Below are 25,806 nucleotides of genomic sequence, written 5' to 3' on the forward strand. Positions count from 1 at the left end.
AAAAATACTCCGTGAAGGGAGGAAATTCACCGAATCTCTCCAGCTTGTAGCTGACATTCTCCAGGCTGAAAGGTATCCTTTCTAGGGCCAATTTTTGACGCACGCGACATTTTCCGACGGGTTGTCTCCTCAATTAATTGACTTGGTATGAAATGAAAATATTTCCCTTTTACCAATAAATGCTGAAACTGTACCTAAATTTCAACCATTTTTCATTGGTTTGGCTGATTATTTGGAACGTAGAGTCATTCCTACGTTCCTACGCGTTCCCGTAAGATGCATTTGATTTGTATGGGAAAAATTTCAGCAACATGGGAAATGAAGTAGCTGCATTGTTGTGCAACTTTGGCCCGAAATGTGCAACAAGTCTGAATACCTTGGGAAAATGGATATTATGGACTTGGGATACTGTTTGTAATTTCAGGCTCCAAAATGCCGAAACTAGTCAGTCTCTTTTTTAAAGACATTAACGAAATTTTGTAGCTCATACCAATAACACTAGTCAACACTAGAATTAGGCTGTGGCCCAAAATATAGATTCTTATAGATTTCGGGGCTTAAAAGCTTTTAACGAATTATGGTTTTTTATACCCGTACTCAAAAAAGAGTTAAGGGGTATATTAGATTTGTGGTAAAAGTGGATGTGTGTAACGCAGAGAAGGAAACGTTTCCGACCCCATAAAGTATATATATTCTTGATCAGCATCAATAGCCGAGTCGATATAGCCATGTCTGTCTGTCCGTCTGTCTGTCTGTCGTCGTCTGTCTGTCCGTCTGTCTGTCTGTCTGTCCGTCTGTCTGTCCATCTTGTTGAGCGCAGTATCGTAGAGAATGCCCATATCTACCAGACTGCCGAATCTGAATCAGATCGGTTCATAATTATAGCCAGAATGACGAAATTAATTTTCAGTTGCTTCCCCTGCCCCCTCCTGCGGACGACAACGCAACTCATTTTCCTTCTCGCTCGCACACTCTGCCGCGTTCAGTGCGCGAGAAGATGTAGAATCTGAATGGTACATCTATAATCTACATGTTAGATGTAAAATATACATTGTAGATGTAGATAACAGATGTAGCAAAAAAATGTAAAATGTAAAATTTTTTTTTTATTCTAAAATTCTAAAAAATCTTATGCTCAAAAATGTATATACTGACTAAGTACGGGTATAAGTAGAGTCGCGTCCCCAGAAGAGACTCACACGTTCCTTCTCGTTTGTAGTAAATCGAAGTAAACACTTTTTTAAATCCATTTTAGATATGTGTGACCATCTGATCTTGTGTGGCCTTCAGTTTTTAGATTTAGGATATGTTTTCCTTTAATATCCCTACAATATACTCCACACCCATTTGAACCGAATAAACACACAAAAACGGACCAGAAGGCACCGCGGCGATAAATATTACATACAATTCGATTTTAACCGTTTTATTACATATAAGACAATTGGTACAGCAAACGGCCCACAGTGCCCGAGGCCAAGTGACCAAGTAACCCCATACCAACTAACCGTTGTATCAACTTTGCCAAGAATTGGCAAGCCATGCCGTTTCTATTATTTTTTCCATCACGTATATATAATATTATTAAAATTTATATAGATATGATTTTTTGTCATAAAATTTATACATAAACAATTAATCTCTAACATTGATCACTGGCTATGTCGTGGATCTTGGCCACGTAACGAGGGGCATTGCACATCCGGAAAGCACGTCATCCCGACGAACAGGAATACCTGCACTGTTCGCACCAGGATTAGCTTAAACATTTCCAAGCCCCACTCTGAGTCAGATGTCAGATGTCCGCTGCCGCGAGCTGGAGCGAACTATTCTGGGACCAAGGGGACGTGGAGGCGTTAAACGATAGCTACCAGCTGCTGAACGAGACGGTCGTTGGCATTGAGACGGCCATTCCCAGCCGAAAAGAGGCCACGACAAAGCAGCTGGGGCCCTCGGAGTCCTCCGCTGCTAAAAAGGAGCCCAAGAAGAGAACGGAACCGATAAATAGACATCTGAAAAGGGAGATAGAGACACTGAGAATGAAGAACGAACGGTTGAAGGCCAATATACAGGCCGTTATCAATCAGGGGGACCGCACTGAAGGAGAGGGCCCGCCAACGGCACCAACAATCAAGACCAACTGGAGCAGGTGCTGGACATCATGCGACAGCCTTACATCCATCAGTCCCTCTATGCAGCCCAGTCAGTGGCATCTTCAATTGCTGCACCTTTTGTGGGGGGGGGGCCTGACCACCGCGGCTGAGTCCTGGGACGCGAGTCATGGGAATTAATGGGAATTGAGTAAACTTAAAACTTAAAATTTTTTACAAGATCGAAATTTTGTTTTACGCTAAGTCAAATAAAAAAAAATAAATAAAAACTACCGTACAGGTCGAAAATCAGTGTTAGAATGAAATATTGCCCAGCCTCAAATCAAACGATACGAACAGAAAAGTAAATGCTAACTAGATGAAATACTTTTCCAAGCAAGTAAAACACATGCAAAATCTATTGATTTTTGTCAGTTTATGTTTTGGTAGAATTTTTTGTATTTTGTTTCAAATTGAAAGCAGCAGAACGCCACACTTCTGACTTCGAAGTCTCAGCAACTTCTGATAGATACGCCTGAAGGTAATCCATTGACTGTATTTCACTCATATGCCTCAGAAAGCAGCACAGAAAAGCTCTAAAGCAACTCATAGAGAGTGTGAAATTATCTACCTATAATACCTATAATACATATATTCAGAACATTCCCCGCTCTGCTCTTCTCTGATCTGATGAGCGGAGGAAAACCTCTGAAAATTAAACTCCTTTTTGCTTGTTCCAGTGGAGGCTTTTATTTTATTTTTTTGGTTTATTGGATTGCATTTCTTTTCTTGGCGACTTCTTGGCGGTCTTCAGGTATTTTCTTCTTGTGCTATTTTGCTTTTTTTATACCCGTACTCAAAAAAGAGTTAAGGGGTACATTGTATTTGTGGTAAAAGTGGATGTGTGCAACGCAGAGAAGGAAACGTTTCCGACCCCATAAAGTATATATATTCTTGATCAGCATCAATAGCCGAGTCGATATAGTCATGTCCGTCTGTCCGTCCGTCAAGTGTATTTAAAAATTTCACAAAGGACGAAAATCTGTGGCAGGCACAATTTTAAAGATAAGATAAAACTAAACACATAACTTAAGTATCTTATATCTGGTTGCATAGAACTTTGCAGTTCTGAAAAGCTGACAAACGCAGCTATAAATCCGACCCGGAGCCTTTGTAAAAGCAGTGAAAAATCGAGAAAAAATGCTTTTTACCAAAAATTGCAGATACAAAAGGTCTGGGTCGGATTTATAGCTGCGTTTGGCAGCTTTTTAGAACTGCACTGTTCTATGCAACCAGATATAAGATACTTAAGTTATGTGAAAAAAAGCACTAATTTCAGGTAAATTAGTTTTGAGTCGTTTTGGTCAAATGGCTGCAAGTTGACCGTTTATCCATAGATTTTGATGAGCAATACCTAACACGACGCCTAATTAATGCGTCTATCTAAAACCAAGAATTGGCCAAGAATAATTTTTTTTTTCGACTTTTCCCGAGTTTTGAAAGTCAAAATTTCTATAAAAAAATACCGCAAAAAAATAATGAAATTGGAATTTGAAAGCTTAATATCTTTCAGGCGTTAAGCTGCAGATACAAAAGGTCTGGGTCGGATTTATAGCTGCATTTGTCAGCTTTTCAGAAATGCAAACCAGATATAAGATACTTAAGTTATGTGAAAAATAGAAGCACAACCTCTGAAAAAAAACCATTAAAAAAATACCAGATTTTAAAACTTCTTAAAAAACAATTACACCATAAAAAAATAATAAAGTACTAAACAAATTTTTAAATCCGGAAATCTATCAGAAAAAGTCATTTTGGCTCACAGCCTAAATAAAAAGTTCAATTTTGTCGTGTAGTGAAATAGGTATCAGAACCGGGATAAATGTATTTATAAAGCACAAAAACATATGCATAGATAGGTAAAAAACAACTCAATCTAACAGATATGCAATATTAATGTTTCAAAGCAGCCTGAAACAACAAATTTAACATCAATTAAAAGAAATAAGGTATACAAAGGTCCATACGCATAGAAGAAACTTAGTTAACCAGCAACATTGACGTCACATTTAGTCAACATTTAAGTTTTATGCTTTGGCCGTTTTTGTTTGAACCTTAATATGTAAATAATCCAATAAAAAGAACTTCTGAAAACCTGCCAATCTTGTACAAAATCTATTGATAAATTGGATAAAATTATTTGTCTAGGGCTGAGAGGGCCAACTATCTAGTAATATTAAACTGAATATCAAAATTGACGAATTTCATATCACAAAATATCACGGTATGGCAGCCCGCAGCAACTACGAATTGCACGAGTCTGGCAGCGCCACAAAACGACGACAAATTCGTTTTATGCTGTTTTTGTTTGAACCTTAATATGTAAGTAATCCAATAAAAAGGACTTCTGAAAACTTGCCAATCTCTTAAAAAATTTATGTATCTATCGGATAAAATTATTTGTTTAGGGCTGAGAGTCCCAGCTAGCTGGTAATATTAAACGGAATATCAATATCGAGGAATATCAACGTGGAAAGTTTTGAAAAAAAAAATCGATACTATCGTGATAGTATCGGGCTGAAATAATTATTAAGAAACCATTGAAACCTTTTAGGAACTTGTCCATTGTAAAAATTAGATGCCACCTGTAGATTTTTTTACAAATTTGTCTTCGTATTTTATAGCAGCCAATCCAAAAATATCAAGAGCGCAACGACTGTAGCTCGATACTATCATGATAGTCGCAAAACCGTCGATAGTAGCGGATAGCAGGAAAATATCGATACTATCGATACACCTCTATCCCAGATGATGTGGAATTTTAAATAAATAAATTTAAAAGTTAGCAATTAAGATGGACATAACCCAGCACTTTAAGGCGAGTGTCATGACAGTGCGCCTGCAGCGCAAGAATGAGCTGGCTTCGTCGGGAAGAGGGAAGGCCGCAGCAGGACCTCCAGTTTCAGGACCATCCAAGCCTACTGGACTCCGAGATGACTTCGCGATTGAGGCCAAGAAGGTGTGCAACAAGATCACGGATCTGCGCAACCTTCTCATAGAGAATCGCACTGCCTATATGAGGATTGGCCAGCACCTGAAGAGTGCGGCGCACATGACAGATGCCCAACGAAATTTGATCGATCGCGAATCGGAAAAATTCGTTGCCGTCTACACGCAGCTTCTGGCCAAGATGCGTGGCGAATGGAAGAGTGTGAAGCGAAAGCCCCAGGAGCGGCAGCACATCGAGGCGGTGCTTGACTTGTTGGTCAGTTATCTTCACGGCGTGGAGCAGATATATTTGGATCAAAAAAAGTACCGGATCCAACATGAACTAGAGACATACAGACTACTCAAACTGGCGGCAGATAAAAAGAAAATACCCGTCCGCCCAGGGGGTGGCCAAAGTGCTAAGATCGGAAAGCGCCTGCTCAGCAATAGTAGCCCCGATAACAAGGAGGCGTCACCGTCGGACGATGGCGGTCTCGAGGACTCCGCCGACAACGATTGGAGCAACGATGGCTGGGGCGACTGGGATGATGACGAAGACGAGGATGCGACTGAGACTGATGCACAGATGGAGAGCAGTGCTCCTCAGTCGTCGCTGCACAAGTCTCGAACGCGTAAGCGAAGCAAAGGCAAGCAGGCTGCCCTAAACGACTCCTCGGCCAAGGTGGCACTGGATGAGGATATCCATAAGTCCGCACAGGAGCTGCCGGATGACGAGGATCCCCTGAGCGCAGAGGATGTACAGCTGTTTGAGGCGGAGAATGTCCATATGTATAATTTCCTACAAGGGCTCTCCGAGGAGGTAGAGCAGATTGGGAAGAATGTTGTGGACATTGCCCAGCTGCAGGATATTTTTACCGAAAAAGTAGGACCATCCATCCCATTCCACTATTTCGTATCTTGTCTAATACTTGATTTGATGCCCTTTTAGGTCGCAATGCAGCAGCACAACATCGAGCGGATTGCCAGTGCCGTTGTGGGCAGCACGGAGAATGTTAAAGATGCCAACGAGCAGATCCGCCAGGCAACCCAACGCAACGCCTCCGTTCGTGTCTATTTCCTGTTCTTTTTGATTGTTATGTCGTTCTCCTTGCTGTTCCTGGACTGGTACTACGACTAGGACCGCATTAAAACACATTTCGTAATCGTTGGATCGTACTAATAGACATAATTTGTTTATTTTATAGTAGTTTATAAATAAAAAAGAAGAGAAACGAAAGGGTGATTCAATTGTTTGGTTTCTTCAATAAAACGATGGTCAAACAATTTGGAATTAAAATCAATTTGAGCTGTAATCGAACTCTTAGGCTTAAGGTTCTCTTCCACGCTTAAGGTTTTAAGTCGGGTGGTGGGTGGCGGGGGTTTTTTTCTTTTATGATGATTTATGCCTAGCGTCTTACTGTCTAATGAAGTAATTTGTTCGTTTAATTTAGTGGCTCTTCTATATCAAGGAATACGGGGTTCTACTGCGTAAACTCGCACTATGCATAAGGCTTATTTTACTCCTAATTTGCGTAGTACAACGTTCCATCGACATCGACCTCGATCTCATCTCGACAGATATTCATTGCATGAACGTCTAAGTGTCTAATTTCTACCTAACTTATCAGCTATTTATGTATGTGGTAACCTGTCGAATTGTTAGGGAGTGTTGTGTGTATGTGTGTGGGAGTGTATTCATGGCTTAGTCTCTAGATTGTTTATGTGCAATTTTAGATTGCATTCGATGCAGTCTGCTGGTTCTTTCCGATCAGTGTGCTGGGCCAGGGCCAGGGCCAGGGCCAGGGCCTGGGCCTAGGCTGGGCTGGGCTGGGCTTAAGGACTCTCAAGGTTGACTCCAATGGAAGCTATTCGCTAGAGCCACTAGAAGTAGCAATAGTAGTAGGAAGGCGCCGCTGTAACGTGGCATGGTTGTTGGTAATTGTAATAAACGCAATCGTTGTAAACTAAATAATAACTCGGCCACGTGGGTTATGGCGTTGAGGCAATCGAGTCTAGGCTGGGTAGGCTACGCCCAACCAAAGCACTGCTCTCCACCGAATTGGAGATTTGACAGCACTCATCTGGATTGCTATTGATATTGCTCATCGGGGTCAGTGGTGACGATCCATCCTCCATTATGGGTGTGGCTGGATTCTCGCCGGACTTGTCATTGTGGATGCTGCTGATGCTGATGCTGGTGGTGGTGGTGGTGGTGCTGCAGTTGGTCGACGACGACTTCAGGGCGACCTCCTCGTTCAGAAACACTCCCAGTGGCAGATGAGAGTTCATGTGAGCTAGGGATTGGAAGTGTAGCCAAAACTCAATTAGTTTTATGTATATTTCGTAAAGGATTCTCTTAAGTGTTTAAAAGTGCGTCTTAGGTCTAGGCCATGCAGGAAGGCAGTAAAGCATTCTAAGCGTACTAAAGTAGGTTCTACTACTAATTATATCTACAACTAGCTATACCGGAAAGGTAATGGTTGGTAGTTGGTTTTTTTGTTCTTATAAACTGGAGACTTTACCGCGGAAACCCATAAAATGCAAGAAGGATCGTGGACAGAACTCGCATTTGTAAAACAATTCGCTGTTGTGGGTGCGCCGGTGCTTGCGTAAATCTCTGAGATACTCGAATGCCAGATCGCACTCGTCGCACTGGTAACCAAGCTCTGGAATAGACAATTTGTTGGTGGCCTTATCTGCATAAAGTATTTTGGAATCGATGTGAACTTGGAGGAGAGATCGAGTGGGAACACTCTGTGGTGCGACAATGGGCTTACGGTGGTTCAGGAACACAAAATACGGACACATTGGGGCGTGAAGTTTGTTATTTAAAGTGCGGAATTTTGAGAAAAAAAACATATTAAGCCTGTCCTGCCGTTGCAAGGCAGAAAAACTTAAATTGCGGCGCACGTGACGCGATACAATGATACAAATTGGACGCCATGTAATCATTTAATCAATGCTTCACAACGATTGCATTTATTTTTAAGCATTTATTATTTAATTTTTAAATGTTTGGTTTGTTGTCTTGTTTATAGGCATAACAAACTCAGAACATTTAAGAACCTACTACAGATCTCATAACACCCAATGTTAGTACCATAAAAGCTCTTATTTCAACTTCTTCCGGGTCCGTGTTAATTACGAGTAGATATGTTACTTGATACTCTACATTTAAATACGTTTTATACATGGGTGCATACAATTGCTGGCAAGGTGTTGCTAGGTTGGGGGTTAGTGCATGGCATGCAATTGGAGTACCATATTTTTGTGTGGGAATGGTTGTTCGGTGGTCGGGAGTTGCTTTACCTTTGGAGCATACGACCACGGTAGAAAGACTGTTGCAACGATAACGTTTTGTATGGGATTAGTAAGGGTTACAGTTACACACAGAACATTACAACGACAGAACACAAGATTAGTTAATACTAGACTAGGACTAGGACTAGGACTACAAGCTACTAGCTGCCGCTGCCAACTCAGCTCCCATTTCCTTAGTAGGCCACCGCATCCGCATGCGTTCGAGCACCCAAAAACTTACCACCGTGAAACTTAACGTGCGTCTTTAGGGCGCTCTCCGTACCAAATTGTTTGCCACACTCGTCGCAGGTGTGCGGCTTGGACAGCAGGTGGACGGTGATCTTGTGCAGCGTCAGCTGCGAGGTTCGTGGGAACCGCACATGGCACAGATTGCACTCGTAGGGCCTTCCCTCCACGCCGTGCGACTCCATGTGCCGATGTAGGGCCGTGCGCATCCGATAGCCCCGCTTGCAGATGGTGCATACGAAGGGCATCGAGGGCTGGGCTCCGTGGGCCAGCTGGTGGTGCTTCCGCAGGGCAATGTCGTTGGAGAACCGCTCCTCGCAGTACATGCACTGGTGGCTGGTCCGCAGTTCGCTGACCTGCACGTTGGCGGAGGCGGAGGCGGGGGTGTTTGGGGCCGAGTCTATCGTGGAAGAGGACGGCGACGACGAGGGCGAGGGTGAGGGCGATGCCACGGGCGTGGCCAGCTGCAGCGACTGATTAAAGCCCCCCGATTGCGGCCCCACGATGACGCCTCGCTTGCGGAACTGCCGCAGCGTCGTGGTGGAGTCCGGCTCCGATTGCTCTGGCGAGGGCAGGGTTATGTGCATCATCGGCTGCGGGGACGGCACCGACATGATCGTCGATGGCGGCGTTGGCACCGTTGGCGGTGGCTGCAGATTCGTCTGCAGCTCCTCGTACTGTCCGTGGCCGTGACTGTGGCCAGAGGTACCTGAAGGAAAGGCGAATTTAAACTTGGATTCTTTATCTTCAATTGAGTTTCCACTTACAGTCCTCGCAGTCCGGACAGCAGAGAATGCGTTGCCTGCGTGGTCCTGGCGTGGTGTGTCCATGCAGCTCCAGAGCTAAAGGAGGGAGGATAAAGCGGATCATTAGCAGGGATTCTACTTGGCAATCGATTCGACTAGAACTCACCAGACGGATGCGGCTGCTGCTGCTGATGTTGCTGCTGCTGCTCGTTGCTGATCTGCAGTTGTACCTCCTCCACGCGCACACCTCCTCCCTTTTCTCTGCCACCCTTTTTGCTGGCAATCTGCATGTGGAAGCGCTGGATGTGCAGGTCGAGGGCTCGCTGGGCGGGAAACACCTGCGAGCACTGACCGCACTGATACTGCTGCACCACATGATGGTTGAGGATGTGCTGCGACCGCTTGCTGCGCGCCGCAAAGGCCAAAGGACAATGCGGACAGTTGAATGGCGCCACCGCCGGGTGCAGTTCGATGATGTGACGACTGTACTCCAGACTGTTGTTGAATCTCGGTCCGTTCTGGCAGAAGCGGCACTTGAGCGACACAGCGCGACCCTTTGGCGTGGTTGCGGGCATTGGAGAGGCTGCTGCTGCTGCTGCTGCCGCCGCTGCCTGCATTCCTAATACTGAATGATTTTGTACTTGATTTTGATGTTGCTGTTGCTGCTGCTGCTGTTGCTGCTGTTGCTGCTGCTGCAGATGGTGCAGCTCGTTGCTGATTGGCGCACCGTAAAAATGCATCGGCGCTTGCTGTGGATTACTGGCCGAGGCCACGGGCTGCTGCAGTTCCGGCTGTTGTATCAATATCATGATGGGTTGCTGCTGCTGCTGCTGTGCCTGTTGTTGCTGCTGCTGCTGTTGTGCCTGTTGTTGCTGCAACTGCTGATGATGATGATGCTGCTGCAACTGTTGTTGCTGCTGCTGTTGCTGGTTGGCCTGCTCCAGCATGTAGTTCTCATTGGGATCTAGCATCGTGTAGGTGGCCTCCAATGGTGCAGCCTGCTGTTGGAGCTGGTGCTGGTGCTGGTGCTGGTACAGATCCCCAGCACTTATGTAGTATGTTGTTGTGGTGCTTTCCATGGGACCAACGCCGCTCTTGATGGCCTCCAGTCCGCCCACTGCTGACCATTGCAGATGTGTCGTCTGCTGCTGCTGCTCCTGGGGCTGATAATGCTGCCATTGCTGTTGTTGCTGTTGTTGCTGCTGATGCGGATCGATGGGAGCTGCTAGTCCTGGCGAAGGCAACAGTTGCAGCTTGCTGGGCGACAGCTGCTGCTGCTGGACAGAGTGCTGATGATGATGATGATAGATTTGCTCATAGGAAACGGTCGTGGTCGTCTCCTGGTGTTGCACCTGCGGCACCTGGACCATCTGAGGTGGCTCTAGAGCTTTCGCGACTATTGGCTGCCGCACATGAAGATGCTCTAGAGGTTGTTGCTGCTGCACCTGAACCTGTACGTGCACCTGAGACTGCTGCCGCTGTTGCTCCACCTGAGGTTGCGCAACCAGAGGCTTCACCTCGGGGGGGACTGCCACTGGCTCAACCTGCGGTGCCGCCACCTGCACTTGCACTTGGACTGGCAATACCCCGGGCGATACCTGCGATCCCTGCACTGCCTGCTGTGGCTGCAGTTCGTTGAGGAACTGCGTCAGCTCCAGATGCAGACTCTGCTCGGGCTCTGGCGAGGCCTCGATGTTTTCGAAGCAGGGAATATCATTCTGGAAGCCAATCAGCTCGTTGCTAAAGTTGCTGTTGTCGAAGAGATCCTCCCGCTGACCGGCCCCCGGGTTGGGTTTCTCCTGCGACTCGGCGAGAACTGGCTTGGCGTCGCCGGTTGGCTCCGGCTCCTGCTCCTGCTCGGGTTCGCTAAGGGAGGCATAGTCGGCGGAGGTGAGGAACTCATCGATGTGCGGACAGGTCGGCGTGTACATGTGCTGGTCCTGCATCTCGTTGAGGATGCCGTTCAGTGTGGTCTCCACATCGTTCATCTCCACCTCGAGCTGCTGCTTGGCCTCCAGATCGTTGAGGGCCAGCGGCAGGGGCTCGGCTCTGGGTGTGGGTGGCGGCGATGGGGCGGGTGTGGTGGCTCCAATCTGCTCGAGACCCTTCTCGCAATGCTTCTCGAATTCGGCTAGAAAGTCCATGGGTGTGGGTCCAGTCCTTACCACTTGGATCTCATTCTCATCCGTGGACGAGAAGGAGTCCTCGTCGTCCCCATCCGGTGGTGATGGTGGTGGTGGGGACTCTGCCACGTGTACTAGTGGCTCTGCATCTGTGGACCTATCGGGGGCTTCAATTTCTTTTGTTTGGAGTGCCACAGCAGAATTGAAGCTATCTGCTGTAGCACTCTGGCAAAAATTCTCATCGTTTGCATTGTTGTTGACATCGTCGGGATGGCCTGGAAGCTGCTGCTTCTTCTCCTGATCCTGATCCTCCTCCTCCTCCTGCTGCTCTCCAGCGTTCTCCACGCACAATCTCCGCTGCAGATCCTCATTGAGTGCCTCGAGGGGTATGCTCACAATTATCTCTGGCTGCTCTGGCTGGTCTGTTCCTTCCACAGACAGCTGTTCCCCCTCAATGGTTGTGGTTGTGACTGTGCCTGTGGCTGTGGTCTCCGTGGACGAGGTCAGTTCCTTGGACTGTAGCTCCATCGATGATAGATCTACAGTGGCGGCTGCTCCTTTCAATGTTTGTTCATCTTCTTCCTCAATCTTTTGCTTGGACGGAGTCTCCTCGTCATTTCGTAAGGTGCTCTCATCCGACGAATCACTCGGTGACTTCTCCGTCCTGGACGGCAGCTCTTTGACCGACTCTGCCTCTGGTTTGCCATCGCAGTTGGTTTCCAATTCATTTGGGGACTCCTTGCCATCCGTTGGGACTTCTTTTAATTCTTGGATTTCTTTTGCGACCTCATCGATGGATGATTCTCCTGCCGCCTCCGCATCTGAAGTACTGATGTCGCTTGCCTCGTCGCAGGAGGAAGACGTTGCCACCGGACGCAGCGGAGTTGGGCAGTTCTCATCTGATTCGTACTGCTTTTCCTTTGGCTTTTCGCAGGAGATTTCCCCGTCAGACTTTGTGTTCTCCTCCAGACTGGACTCAGCTCCAATCTGCCGGATGAGCTCCTTCACCGTCGGCTTCTTGCTCAGTGATCGCCGCTGTCGCTTGGCTGCCATGTAAACGGGCGAACTCCGCGGACGACGGCCACGTCGCAGTGCTGCCATCGCTTTGGGCGATCGCCTGGGGAACTTGAGCTCCGATGGCGCTGAGGTGGAGGAGGGATTGCTGTCGCTCTCGAAGCCACAGAGTGGCCCCACCGACAGATCGCTCAGATGTTCTGTGGCCGCCTCACTGCTGGTACTCCTTCGGCCCTCCATCTCCGAGGAGGGAGCCGGCGAGTAGCTGGACCACGACTCGGACAGCTGCTTCCGCGCAGCCTTTGTCTTCCAGGGCATGCTGCTGGCATCAGCGTGGGCAGGTGCTCCTTCCTCCGCATTCCCATTCCCATTCCCAGTCGCATTCGCAGCCGGTTCCGGAGTTCCTGCGGACTGTGTTCGCATTCTGCGCAACCTCAGCTGCAGGCGACGTGCCTTGGGCGGTGGCAGAACCTCCTCCGCGGCGGCCTCCTCCGTCTTTACAAGTTTTGGCAGTGGCGGCAGCGCGGATGGGGCTTCACCCTCGGACTCAGAGATAATGCGACGCTTTCGTTCCATCTGTGATTCGGGCAAATGCATGTAGTCCGATGCATTCGCATTCGCATTAGCATCCGTGTTGGTATCCGTGTCCCTCGCTTCCTTTTCCTCCCGTCGTGTGGTCTGCGTCTCTTGCAGCAGTTCCTGCTTCTGTTGCTGCTTCTGTTTTCGCTTGGCCTGTCTGGCTGCCTGCCGGTCGGATATTTCCTGGGCATAGTCCTGCAAACGCTGCTGCATTCGCACACATTTCCTTCGAAATTTGGCCACCATCAGGAACTGGGCCATGCACTGGCGGCAAATCTCCTGCGGAAGTCCATCGTCGCGGCTGACCTGTGGGCGAAAAAAGCGAATTGAATAAATAATTTATTAGATATAATGGATTTTAGATGTACATCCAAAAGTGTAATAGTTTAATAGAGACACTACCCGAGAATGCAAAAAAATAAACCAATATACATGTCGTGTGCATGACGAGGCCACATTGATGCTCGAATCGAGACTGGGATCGAGGCTCGATCCATAGAATCCCAAAACAAAATATATGTCGTGTGCATGACGAGGCACGTTGATGCTCGAATCGAGACAGGGAATCCCAAAACAAAATGCATGTCGTATGCATGTCAAGGCACATTGATGAAGGGTTTTTATTTATTTATTTATTTTTAAATTTTGTTGTTTGGTGTTTTGTTTTACATCTGCCTAAATTTAAAAAGCTTGCCCACTAATCTGTTGGCACATGCGGAGTATGATTATTATCAGTTTTCTTGTGTGTTAAACCCTCTACTTAGTGCACATAAAGATAGGCACAAGTAGTTAATGACTAATAAGGTGAATGGAGGCAATCAAAAGCTTAGGCTCTGACCCACAAAACTGGGCACTGGGCAGGCAGGGAGAGGGCTTTAGCAATTTCGTTTCTTTCCACTTTTGGAGTGTGCGGCACGGCGTTTGCTTACCTTTCGTTGAAACTATGAATTAATTAACTGGCAGTGAAAATGTTAAGCATTTTGCCTATTAATAACAAACAATGGTAAGTAACAGCTTAACGAGCGAATGCGAATGGGTTATGGCCAGTTGGTCAGTCAAAGAAATAGCCAATAAAGGAAGGCTGCTGGTGGCTGGTGGCAGGTGGAAGGCGGCACCACAACAGCTCAGGCTGGTGCCCCCTTGGAATGGCAACAAACTCTGGCTGTGCTGGTGGCGGCCGTCGGCACCTTCGTTTTCCGTTGTGTTGTGATTTGGAGCAAATAATTTGCTTTGTTTTCCAAATGAGCGACTTCATTATAGAGAGGGAGTGAAGGAGGAGGCATGCCACATGCCTCAAAAACAGATAAACCAGACACGAACACTATAAAGAAATAAAAACATACATACGAGTACAAGTACAAGTACGAGAGTATTTTATTTTTTGAAGAAAAAGACTGAAGACCTGACGTAGTCGAATGATTTCAATTAAAATTTCAAATGCCTGGGGATCCTGATTGATATTTTGTTGAATATTTATATGGCCTTCTCGTGTGTTTTTATTTTTGTTTTGTTTTGGGCTTAAGGGCGTTGATACAAGTCTACAGCATATACCATACACCCATCAATTGTTTCAAATTTAATTTTAGTTATGGATGGTGGGAGATCAATAAAGACCACAACGGATATGCTGGATATGCTGGTTAGCACTGGATTCGCACACCAGCCACACGCGATCCAATGCAAAAAGAAGCAGTTTTGGTACAAGTGGCAAGCAGTTCATTGATCTGAAAAGCAGTAGATGCATCTCTTCCTTTCAAATTAGCAGTGGAAAGGAGAGAAAAACTGTATTTCAAAAGTGACAGCAGTGCCATTTCCCCAAAAGTGAATCATGTGAGTGAATATAGTGCAAATATGAATGATACTCTCACTACTGATAGTGTACTGATCATCCATCATGGCATGATTCATCCATCTCAAAAGTAGTAGCATATTCCTCCGATAAGCTGTAGAAGCATGAAAAGTGAATGTCTTACTCTCGGACAAGCATTAAAATAATGTAAAAGTGAATGCCAGTGAGAGTACATACTGCCACTTATGTATGTGTACTTCTCTCTAGTGAAAAATAAAGAGCATAACAATCAATTAACAAGTTCAAGATCTCTTTCGTAAATAGACAACAAAGTGCTTAGGTAGGATGAAAGCAGAGCACACAGAACAAATAAAAAAAAGTAAAGAAAGCAAAAAAAAGAAAAAGGTGGAGAATGCTGATACAATTTTCGAGACGCAACAAATAACACAAAAATAAAATAAAGAAAAATAAAAGAGGAGCAGGAAAAAAACTGGCAACGTGATGTGGTTGGTGATCATGGGTAGGGGGGGTAGGGGGGAATATGCTTAGGCTATGGTAATGCAAATACAGTTCCGAAAATGACATAAAGCCTTCCACCAGCACCAGCACAAGAGACCAGACCCCCAGAAATTTATGCATAGCTCGGCGAAAGATCGCCACGGAGCGGGACGGAAATTTGAACGATTTCGAATGCACAAGCTGCCGACAATGCATAACTGATGAGAGAGCTGCTGCTGCTGGCCAAAACCACAAAAAAAAAAAAAAAAAAAAACACCCAAATTCAAAAAAAGACCAAAGCCTCGAGCCTCGAGCCTCGGTCTGGCAATGAGAGAGGAGAGGTGGAGCCCCCAGCCCCCCACCGAACCCACCGGATCGACGAAACGGAATACAGCCGACTGCCGTCAGAGACGTTGTCAAGTGTAAATGACAATTGAAGTAAATGCCGTCCGGTTGCGTTGCGTCCATCTCGTCCGTCTTGTCCGTACAACTGTCCGCGAGTCGAGAGAGTGCGGGGTGTGTGGTGTCTGGTGGGATGTGGGGTGTCTGTGTAACTGTGTTCGAGTGGACCAGGCGAATAAAAATAGACGCAAATGCGCTGAATACACTGAAATAAATAAATAAATAAATAAATAAACTTGCATCGCGTCGTTGTATCTAATAAAAATAACAATCGAGCGAGCACCTAGCGCGCACCCAGAGACGCACCCAGAGGCCAGGCCGGCTACACACCAAGTAACGGAAGAAAAGCGAGGGAAAGCGGGGGGCGGAAAAGGCCCGAATCGATCGAACGAGAATCTGCACCCAACAAATAGAAAGACCCAGAACTAGAATCCCCGATAAAAAGATACAACAGATTTGTAATGTCAATAGCGAACGAGTACGCCGTATACAAATCACACAAATTGATTGATTATCACCAATAAAACATCTCAATTAGCGTTTTGCTACGTGGATGAGATCTCGTCTCGAAATCTAATACATTTCTCAATTAGTCATACAAAAATACCCACAAAATATACATATACATTTATTGTAAATACATGGATGGAAAAAAAATACCCAATAGCTGCCGGGAATTTTTCTACACTTTTTGAGATTGCAAACGATAATAGATACAGATTAATATTAATTTTATACAAGTAATAAATTAATAGGAGAACCATTGGAAATGAGATAGTGAAATAGGGATTGAAATAAAGAGATCTACACATAAGTAAGCCCATGTCCATATGAATTTATGTACATATTTGCCGAATGCTTTCTGGCATCCAACAAGTCCTAGACAAATACTAAATATTAAAAAATAGCAACTTAATATAACTTTAATGATAAAAATTACTTAGCCTTATTTGAACCAGTTTCCTTTAATTTTTTTCTATAAGCTAAAAATTAATATTTAGTATGCGAATCCTTAATATTTATAACTCTTTTCAGTCTGCTTTGCATCGATTCAATTTCTTTTTTCTTCTATTTTTTTCATGTGATTTCTGTCCTAGTTATCCCCCCACTCCTCTGTAAGTAATTTTATGTGTTGGGTTCCTATTGGCATTTGTTAGGTTTTTTCACTAATATCCTGATCTAATGTTGGCCTTCCAATGTTCTTCCTAGTACTATTTTTTCTTATTCGCTCACGAGTACAGCAAGAGAAGAGAACAAGAATAACGGAGAAGCAAAGTAATGAGAATTATCCCGTAGTCAGTTCAGGATAAAAATACACAGAGTATAATCTTACGATCCGAAATACGTACATATGTACATACGGCTATATTTCCAAAACATTTTGGTATTTGTTCTACCCGTAAACAACACAAAAGAAAAACCAAATCCGTCTCAAGCATTACGCAATACCATTACTAAGCATATTTTAGGGCTGAAAGTGATTAAACGGCATTTGGCAGCTACGGTTTTTCCCAGTCTATGCAACACGAAAATGAATTGAGTTCCACGAGGTTCTCTTATCTTATAAAAATTAATAATATTATCATAAAATCAATACACGATAACTGTTATTAATGAAAATATATGCACGAGATATTTCCATATGTACTCTTACACACACATATATTTATAGATCCATTATTATTATTCATTCTTTGGTTAGACTTGGTTTTAATGTACATTATTCAAGGCACACTTTTGCCATAGTCTGGGCTATTGAAAGCCAAAGAGATCTGTTCCTAATTGGTTTCTAAATTGTTTAAAAATTGTTGGCAAAGGCAAAGGCAGTGTCTCAAAGGCTGAGATAAATGCAGACAGACAGACAGACAGACGGATACATTCTGCTGTCATAATCTATTTTCAGACGGAGACGGAGCTCCACAAGTAAATGACACAATCATCGATTCTGTTTTTGTCTTGCGAAATTGCAGAAATCCAAAGCGGATAAATAACCTAGAAAAACAGAGCCACAATTGAATGATTAGTTCAAGATAAATGCAATGAATGCCTGCCGCTCGCCCGTACACCCCGCACTGCCCCGCACCACACACACAGCAATAACCATTCCGATCCATTGGCAGCATGCCCTCAGACTCAATTTGTCTAGGATTTGTCTTGAATTTGGATTGTGCTGGTGCTGTCGATGGTGCTGGGGTCTCCATTAGTTTCCCTCTCCACTCACTTTTCTGGAGATGAAAATGGTACAAGTTGTTTGCCCTTTCGCTCGCTTCCTAGTTTCTCACAAGCGAAAGAAAGCAATCTGCAAAAGGGGGAGGAGTTAGAGTCAGAGTCAGAGGCGGATAAACTGAAGCAAATGGGAGGGAAAACTTCAAACACGCCATATCAATTGTGTTAATTTGCACTCAATGTGCAACAAATTACAGTACTCAAAAAACTCAACGCCAAAAGAAAAGGAAATTAAAACCAACACAAGAAAGAAAGCAAACGAATTTCGAATATTGAAACTTTTAATACTGCTTAACAGTCGTTTCAAATAGTATGGTTTTAAACTACTAAGCTGATGTTAGTAAAGTTTTTTTTTGGTTTGGATAATCTCTGGAAACAAACAAGTCATTCCACAGAGTCATTATAAGCAGCACATTGACTGTGTTCGTGGATGATATTTTTTCCACAGAGATGCTACTTTCGAAAAAAGGGGATAAGCTCAACTTATAAGTCTTTTGTTTACAAGATAATTGCACAAAATCAAGTCATTCGTATAGGACAAAATGAATCCAATGATGCAAAAGCCGATGTCAGAAAAATCTTAGGCCATATATAATTTGGAATAATTTGAGATGGTTGATCCCTTTTCTCTATTTTCATTTAAAAAGGGTTTTGATTTTAACTAAAATTGATTTACCAATTTACAAATTACAAAATTTCCAAAAATTTTTGTAAAAATTTACTATTGCTGATTTTAATAGGTTTTCACATAAAAGTTACTAAACAAATTTTTCAATTGGCTATAAATTAAGAAAATATGTTTTTTATGTTTTTTTTTATTAATATTCGATTTTAATGGTATTTTTTCGTGTCCGTTCGCCAAGGGAAGTTTCAACAGCGACTCAATGTCTTTTCACATTCCATACCCATGGGTTAAACTCCATAGTAGGATCTTTAGCAATGAAAACTAAAAATCTATTAAACACAATTTTCTCAATAGATGGAAAATGCTGCCAACGAAATTGATATAATTCTACCGATATGTCTCGACAGCTTTTCCTTCTGCGTGTCGACACGAATACACTTTCCCTTGTCTCTGCTGCAGCAACTTTATGTATAGTCTATAGTCGTATATCGTCTCTAGAGGGGTTATAAAAACTGAATGGCAAAAGAAATGGAAATTAAAACAAAAGCAAATCCAAAAGCTGTAAAATCTTTTTTTTCTGTTGTTTTTTTTTTTTGCAACGACTAGATTGCAATTCAAATTGATGACGGTGCAGGGGAAGAAGAAAAAAAAATTAATAATAACTGTAAACTGTTGCGAAGAGAGCCAAAGCCATAAATAAAGACGGAGCGAGTGGGATGGCCATAGACAGAGCCCAGGGCCAGGAGGAAGAGCGAGAGTGAGAGAGATAATAAATCGCTTGTATGCAAACATAAATTTACATTTTTGATGATAATTCTTCCCACCCGTAGAGACGGGGGATAGTCCACAACGCCTCCCCTTCCAGAGCTGCGCAAATTAAAATCGAAAGAAAATTCAACAGACGAGAGAGAGGGCGAGAGGCCACGCCATGGTCCATTCAGCTAGCAGCCGGCAGCTGCAGCCACTCAATGAAAAAGGTTTAAGAGTGTTTGACAATGGCAATGTTTAACTAATTAAGAGATGAGAGCAGAGCAGAACAGAGCACTTCATCTGGAACAGTTTGCGACTCTAATGGAGCCATAAAAAAAACCACAACGGACAGCTGCAGGAACAACGAAAATTTGTAATCAAATTGTAGCGAACATTTAACCCCCCCAGGGAGAGTGCGAGAGTAGCAGTAAGGAGTAAGGAGCAGCAAGGAGAGGTGTGGGAGAATGAGACCCAAAACGGGCACTTAATAAATCATGCCCCCGCCACAACTGCAAATTAGACAGGGCCCCAAAGAGCATAGAGAGAGACAGAGAGCACAGAGTGGATGAGCAGGAGAGAGCGGTAAATGGTTAGCATTTTGTCAGCCAACCCAGAGGCAGGGGCTGGAGGGACTCTGTGGGGGGCTGCTGCTGCTGCTGCTGCTGTGGGATATGTTGCCTTTTCGCACATAATCCAACAACAAAGCAACCCACTTGTGGAACTTGTTGGCTTTGACAATTTTGGCTTAATTGCAGCGGACGGACGCCGGAAAGCAGAGAAAAGGAAACAGAAAAAGGATGCCGAGTGCGAAATTGTCTCTTTCGCACACCCAGCTGCTGCTTTGTGCGTGTTCGTGTTCGTGTGCGTTCGTGTGTATGTGTGCGCTAATAGGCGGAGCAATAAAAGCCACAACGAAACGGAAGAGTGGACGACAAGTGGACAAAGCGGGAGGCCGGCCGGCCAGAGGGAAAGACACAAACCAGGCCACCAACGGGATTCGGGCCAGGGACGACGGACGCATCTGGGTGGGGGGTGTGTGTGTGTGTGTGTGTGTGTGTGCGCGGTATAATGAAATGAAGTAAAAGTGGCTTGGCTTGGGGCATATTGATTTGGAGAACGAACGCCTTGCCTTGCCTCTGGAAGTGAATCAATGGAAATTCTCAAGTGATATGCAGCAGCAGCCTCAAGTGCAGCCATTTAAAGCGGGGCAAACCAGAAATAAACCCTAATGTTTTTAAATGCACAAAACAAAACTGAAAACAACACTTCAATTTATTCGGAAAGTATTATAGGGACAGTGAAATCGGTTAAAAAAATATAGAAATATATTTGAAAACAAATAAATTACGTGCCAAATACTTTAAAAACCTCATTAAAAATAAAAACTATAGTAAGCACACACTTTTATGCATAACATACGGATACAATATTAAAACCATACTGAAATGTACCAAAAAGGTACTGCGAATGTTTAGTTTAATCACCACATGCACCACAAATACTAAAAACATACGTCTAACCTTTTTACTGAATTGTGTTTTTGACCAGAATGGTTCGTGTAACAATAGGAAATAAGAATAAATAAATTAAATTATATATTATAATAATTATAATAGTAAAAAAAATTTTGAAACTATACTACATAATTTTGAAGCCCCCAGTGTAGGGTGGTTAACTATGGTAATCATGCTATCAAGTGCACTAATGAAGGGATCCAACCGATACAGAAAATATTGCAAAACATATGCAATTCCGTTTTGTTTTTATTAGAGTTCTGTGGAATAGTCAATATAAAATGTACATATGTGTTTATAAATGTCTATAAACGACCCTGAAACCAAATCAGAACAAAATCAGAATTTGAAAACTGAATTTTATTGTTGAAATTCTTTCAACACAAAATTCTTGCCGAATGCCTAATCTTAATAGCATAACGACTGGAACTACATGTCGAAAGACCAAACAGAATTGAATGATACCCAGAAAGTACTTTGGCAATTGCTAGAATATGTAAACAAGAGTATTTTGGGAGCTTCAAAATAACAAACAAATGAGAGGGTCCGGGTCCAATCGAATCATTATGTGCTTGAGTTTCTGTTAAGAAAATTTAAAAGGAAAAATGTTGGTTCGCTCCAAAAACGATCTAAAAATGCAATTCCGAGAGACACCAAAAATTTGTTTAGATTAGCAACTTAATTTTAAAAGTGTTATCAGTGAACCCAATGACCTCCCCACCGCTTGAGATGAGTCGGAGTCGTCCCAGTCCCACCCTTTCCTCCTCCGTAGACCACTTTGTCATCTCCCACTGAGTATTTCTCTATTCCCCCTATTCGGACTGCTGGCTTATCTAATCTGCTGCTGCTGCTGCTGCTGCTGCTGTGGGGCTGCTTTTGCTTCGTTGCCTGCTCCGCCGTTGCGACACTTCCTAGAGACTAGCGCGAGAGATCAGCAATTCATATGAGCGGCGGGCACTACGATTCTCTGCTCTGCTTTGTGTGTTTCCTAGGCAAAGGTCAGTTGTAATTATTTCTGTTTGCAGGGTATTTGAATGCCTTATAGCTGGAAGTGGAACGTTAACGGAAACCGAAACGGAACTCAACTCTCTGCTTTGCCGACGGCACAGCAAACCTTTTTACTTAATTTGATTGGAATATGCGCACAGGAGGGCCGGGCCGGGTCGGTCCGGGGCCGCCCGTCGGACGGTCGGCATGTCAGTGGGGGATTATCACGCAGCAGCATCCACACACAATTTGCTCTGCTCTCCCGCACACTCCCACTCCCACTCGTCCCCCCCACACCCCTTCGGACGCCTGTGTTCTGTGCTGCTGCTGCTGCTGCTGTCAGGTCTGGCTTGTGCTGCGCTTTGGTTGGCTGATTGTTTCTCCGGCTTCCGTCCTCGTACTTCGTACTCATCCTCATCCTCGTGCTCGTGCTGTGGTTCTCTCGTGCTCTCTTTTACTTCCTCTACCTTTCGCCCACTCTCTCTCTCTCTTCCCAGCTTCGGTGGCTGCAAAATGTCAAAAGCGGTGAAAAATGAAGCCCTCGGCTTTTGATGTTCTCCTGGTGTGTGGCGTGGCGTGGCTCTCTCTTTGTCCTCTCTAACCCCCCCTGATCAGTCAATGTGGCTGGAACCCTCTGCATTAATTTTTCATTGGCGTGTGTCCGGACGGGGGCAGACAGACGGCAGGCAGGCGAAAAACCAACAGACGGCATGGGGATAAATCCATAAAACAATTTGAGAAATTAAACAATCAAAAGGCGTTAAGTGTTGCTGACTTTTCCTGAGGGGTTGGTTCTCTCGATTCGGTTCGGTGTGGTGCGGTGTGGTGTGGTTCGGTGTGGTTCGGGATTTTCTGGTTGTTGCTGCTGTTGATTACCGTTGTAGCGCGTTGTGTCTGTGGCTGTGTTATTGTGACCCAGCTGCTGGTAATGGCCTTGTTTGCTTAGTTGATTAACCCGACTAAGCGAGGGGCGGGGCCGGGGGACAACTGGAGGAAGAGAGAGTACTGGTGTCTCAACAACTGCCGTAATAGACAGCTGCGAGAGCAGCATCCAGCAGCAGCATCATCAGCAGCAGCAGCAAGCAAAAAGCATTTGGCTTGTCACACATCGTGGCGGTTTATGTTTATATTTTTATATGTTCCCCCGCTCCCATTCAAGCCGACAGACACTTCTACCCACCACTTGGGCATCTCATCACTCTTCGCGGCGAGTATAGGAGTAGGAGGGGTGTGAAGCAGTTTACTTTTCCGCATTTTATTAGATTTTATGATACACTTGACTGACCCGGATTCGGGCTGAGCCCTGAGCCCTGATCCCCGATCCCCGATTCAAATGGCATGTACAACTTGTACTCCACTCTCCACAGAGCATTGCAGCATTATTTGATTACATTTGCCTTTGATTGAGATAAGTGAATATTCTGTTGTAACATGATAAACGGGGGGTAAAAGGTACACAGTATTTAAGGGCATCTCGCGCACCCTTTTCGGGAAAGCCAACAAAATGACAGATGGCAATGCTAAGGGGAAACGATTAATGATAATAAAAAATCAAGAAATGTGGCAAACTTTTATACACTACTCTGCTATTCAGATTTATGTGTTAATAAAACTTAGACGCGTGACCTGAAACGGAAAATGGATTGAGTGGAACGAGCAAGTAAGTAAGGGCGGAAACGATGGTTTAAATGGTACTCCCACATGTACTATAATTGTATTAAAAATACATAAATGATGAAGGTGCATATATGTAGTGTGAGTACTCTAAAAAAAGGACAATAAAAAACCAATCAAATGAAAACAGCTGTAATGATTTTATGGTAAATGAACCTGAATAAAACATACAGCACATTCAGAAGGTATAACTACCATACCAAAATGTAATAAGAACATTGTGAAATATACTAAATGCAGAACCATTGAAACATTCTGAAATTTACCTAAATTTAAAATATTCTACGAAAATTAATTTTAAAATACACTGAAGTGTGCTTATAATACAGAAATGTAACCGAAATATATTAATATGCATCTAAAATATACTGAAAAATATAGGTACTGAAATCCACCGAAAATACTGGAAAATACAAGTAAAATTCTAAAATGTTATAGAATCATTCTGAACAATACAAAAGATACACTGGCAAAGCTGTACTAAAATATACCAATTTGCTGTAAGACTGACCTAAGGTTTCTTTAGGATAAAACAAATGCTTGTTTGATAAAATTGTATACAATAAAGAACGCACATGCACAAGTTTATTATGGAGAACACTACTTTTGTTTATACGATTTGAACTTCCGTCTAGAGCACAGAGAAATATATATCGAATGATTCTGCCTAAACTTCCTCAAACAAAAAGCACGCGAACGAGCGAGAGCGACGCCTTTCCCAAGACTTGACTTCTTTTGCATTCTTTGAATATTTGTTTTTGTATTTTGCTTCTGTTCGCCACATTGTTGACATTAATCACATTTTAATTATAAGGCCAGATCCGCATAGAAGGAGACCACGACCAAGACCACAGAACGGGGTAGAGCTAAATTTGATTGTTTATTTGTGTTGTTGGTTCTTTAGGAGGATCAACATCACATTGGGGCACATTGTGGGGCTCTTTTTTGCGCAAATGCTTCTAAATTGAATGTGCAATTGGCCGGGCGCCCAAATTAATTAAACAAACAAACAAAACAGACAAAGTACGAGAGTATGTGTCTGCACTCCGTATATTATCTGGCTTTTCTCAGCTAAGTCATACAGTGAAAATGGTCTGTGAAACAGTAGAAGAGTGCCCCCCCACAATTTTGTGGCTGCCACCTGCAATTTGTGTCGGTCTCTCTCTCTCACTCTCTAGGGGCTTAACACTTTGCAACACAGACTCGACTCTCCAGCTGACATTTGGGGATTTGCGGGGGCTCTAAGCAAAAGTTCGCACAGAGAGAAATTGGATAAGGGCTGCAGGAAAACGAAAATTGGAATTATTTTCGTGGCTGTAGGAGCAAGTTTTGCTCTAAAGATAGTATAGAATTTATATACCAAATTACACACAATCCCAATCCCATGAAGGAAGAATTTTCTGTTTTGGAGCCATTTGATTTGATTACGAAAATAGTTTGGTGTCCAGCAGCAGCAGCAGCAGCAGCAGATGGCCAAATGGGATAATGTTGACTGACCAGCCATATTAGCATACGAATGGAGATAGGGCCAATGGCATACGACAGATCCCCTTAGCTAAGCATATCAACCAAGTTATTTAAATAGATCTCGCTTCTTTATTTAAACGGATTCAAGTATAAATAAAAGCATATTTAGCTTGACTGCTGGCTGCTTCATGAAAATGACTGCGGGATATGCCATTAGACTGAATATAAACTGAAACGCAGAGGATACATGGCATGGGACACGAAAAACTAACAGCAGAATTTCTCAAGCGGGAAACTGCTTTTCCTTTGGTGATTAATCTTAGTAAATTATGCATTTATTATTCCTGTCCGAATTGCTCGCAAAAATATCTGTTAACAAAGGAATCGTTCAGACGAAACCTTTTTCACTAATTTATTCAAACAAATTGAATCGTTTTAGTCGACACATACATAGATGCCACAACATAATACAAAAACTAAATTTTGTAGCGATATATCAAGACTAAACTTTTACTTTAACAAGAAAATTGATGAATAAGTTGAGCTTAACAAGCTGCTTATAATATTTATTTATCCATACGAATTTAACAACGTATTTCATCATTTACATAGAATAAATTAAAGTAAAAAAAATCTCTCATTTAAGCCTGAACAGACTGTGATTTTTCGCAGTTTTAAAGAATTTTCACCTTCTCCTTATTAAGTCGAGTGCTAAAAACTGATGAAATGTGCCAAAGATCAACATTGACATGAACCAAATGTGACAAAAAGCGTTTGACACCTACATA

General features: G+C 43.7%; 2 protein-coding genes across 2 annotated transcripts in view; one reads left to right on the top strand and one right to left on the bottom strand.

Annotated features, from left to right (window-relative positions):
• Positions 1–4,865: 4,865 nt before the first annotated feature.
• LOC111068306 (syntaxin-18) lies at positions 4,866–6,315 on the top strand. The gene is made up of 2 exons (XM_022357698.2): positions 4,866–5,961; positions 6,028–6,315. Exons 1-2 carry the CDS (start codon positions 4,945–4,947, stop codon positions 6,214–6,216), a joined length of 1,206 nt encoding a protein of 401 aa, XP_022213390.1. The 5' UTR covers positions 4,866–4,944; the 3' UTR covers positions 6,217–6,315.
• A 321-nt stretch (positions 6,316–6,636) lies between these two features.
• The window catches only part of LOC111068303, a 35,395-nt gene continuing 16,225 nt past the window's right edge, over positions 6,637–25,806 (bottom strand). Inside the window, 5 exon segments of the mRNA XM_041594902.1 lie at positions 6,637–7,372; positions 7,601–7,744; positions 8,620–9,342; positions 9,345–9,458; positions 9,510–13,392. Of these exon segments, the coding sequence (XP_041450836.1) occupies positions 7,068–7,372; positions 7,601–7,744; positions 8,620–9,342; positions 9,345–9,458; positions 9,510–13,392 (5,169 nt within the window). The 3' untranslated portion in view covers positions 6,637–7,067.

The sequence above is a fragment of the Drosophila obscura genome, unplaced genomic scaffold (genome assembly GCF_018151105.1).
Source record: "Drosophila obscura isolate BZ-5 IFL unplaced genomic scaffold, ASM1815110v1 contig_4, whole genome shotgun sequence".
Classification (NCBI taxonomy): domain Eukaryota; kingdom Metazoa; phylum Arthropoda; class Insecta; order Diptera; family Drosophilidae; genus Drosophila; species Drosophila obscura.

Excerpts from the sequence above, each read along its gene's own strand:
- LOC111068306 (XM_022357698.2), top strand. The coding sequence starts at position 4,945 with ATGGACATAACCCAGCACTTTAAGGCGAGTGTCATGACAGTGCGCCTG. Across the intron at positions 5,962-6,027 it reads AGGATATTTTTACCGAAAAA|GTCGCAATGCAGCAGCACAA; the intron begins GTAGGACCATCC and ends ATGCCCTTTTAG.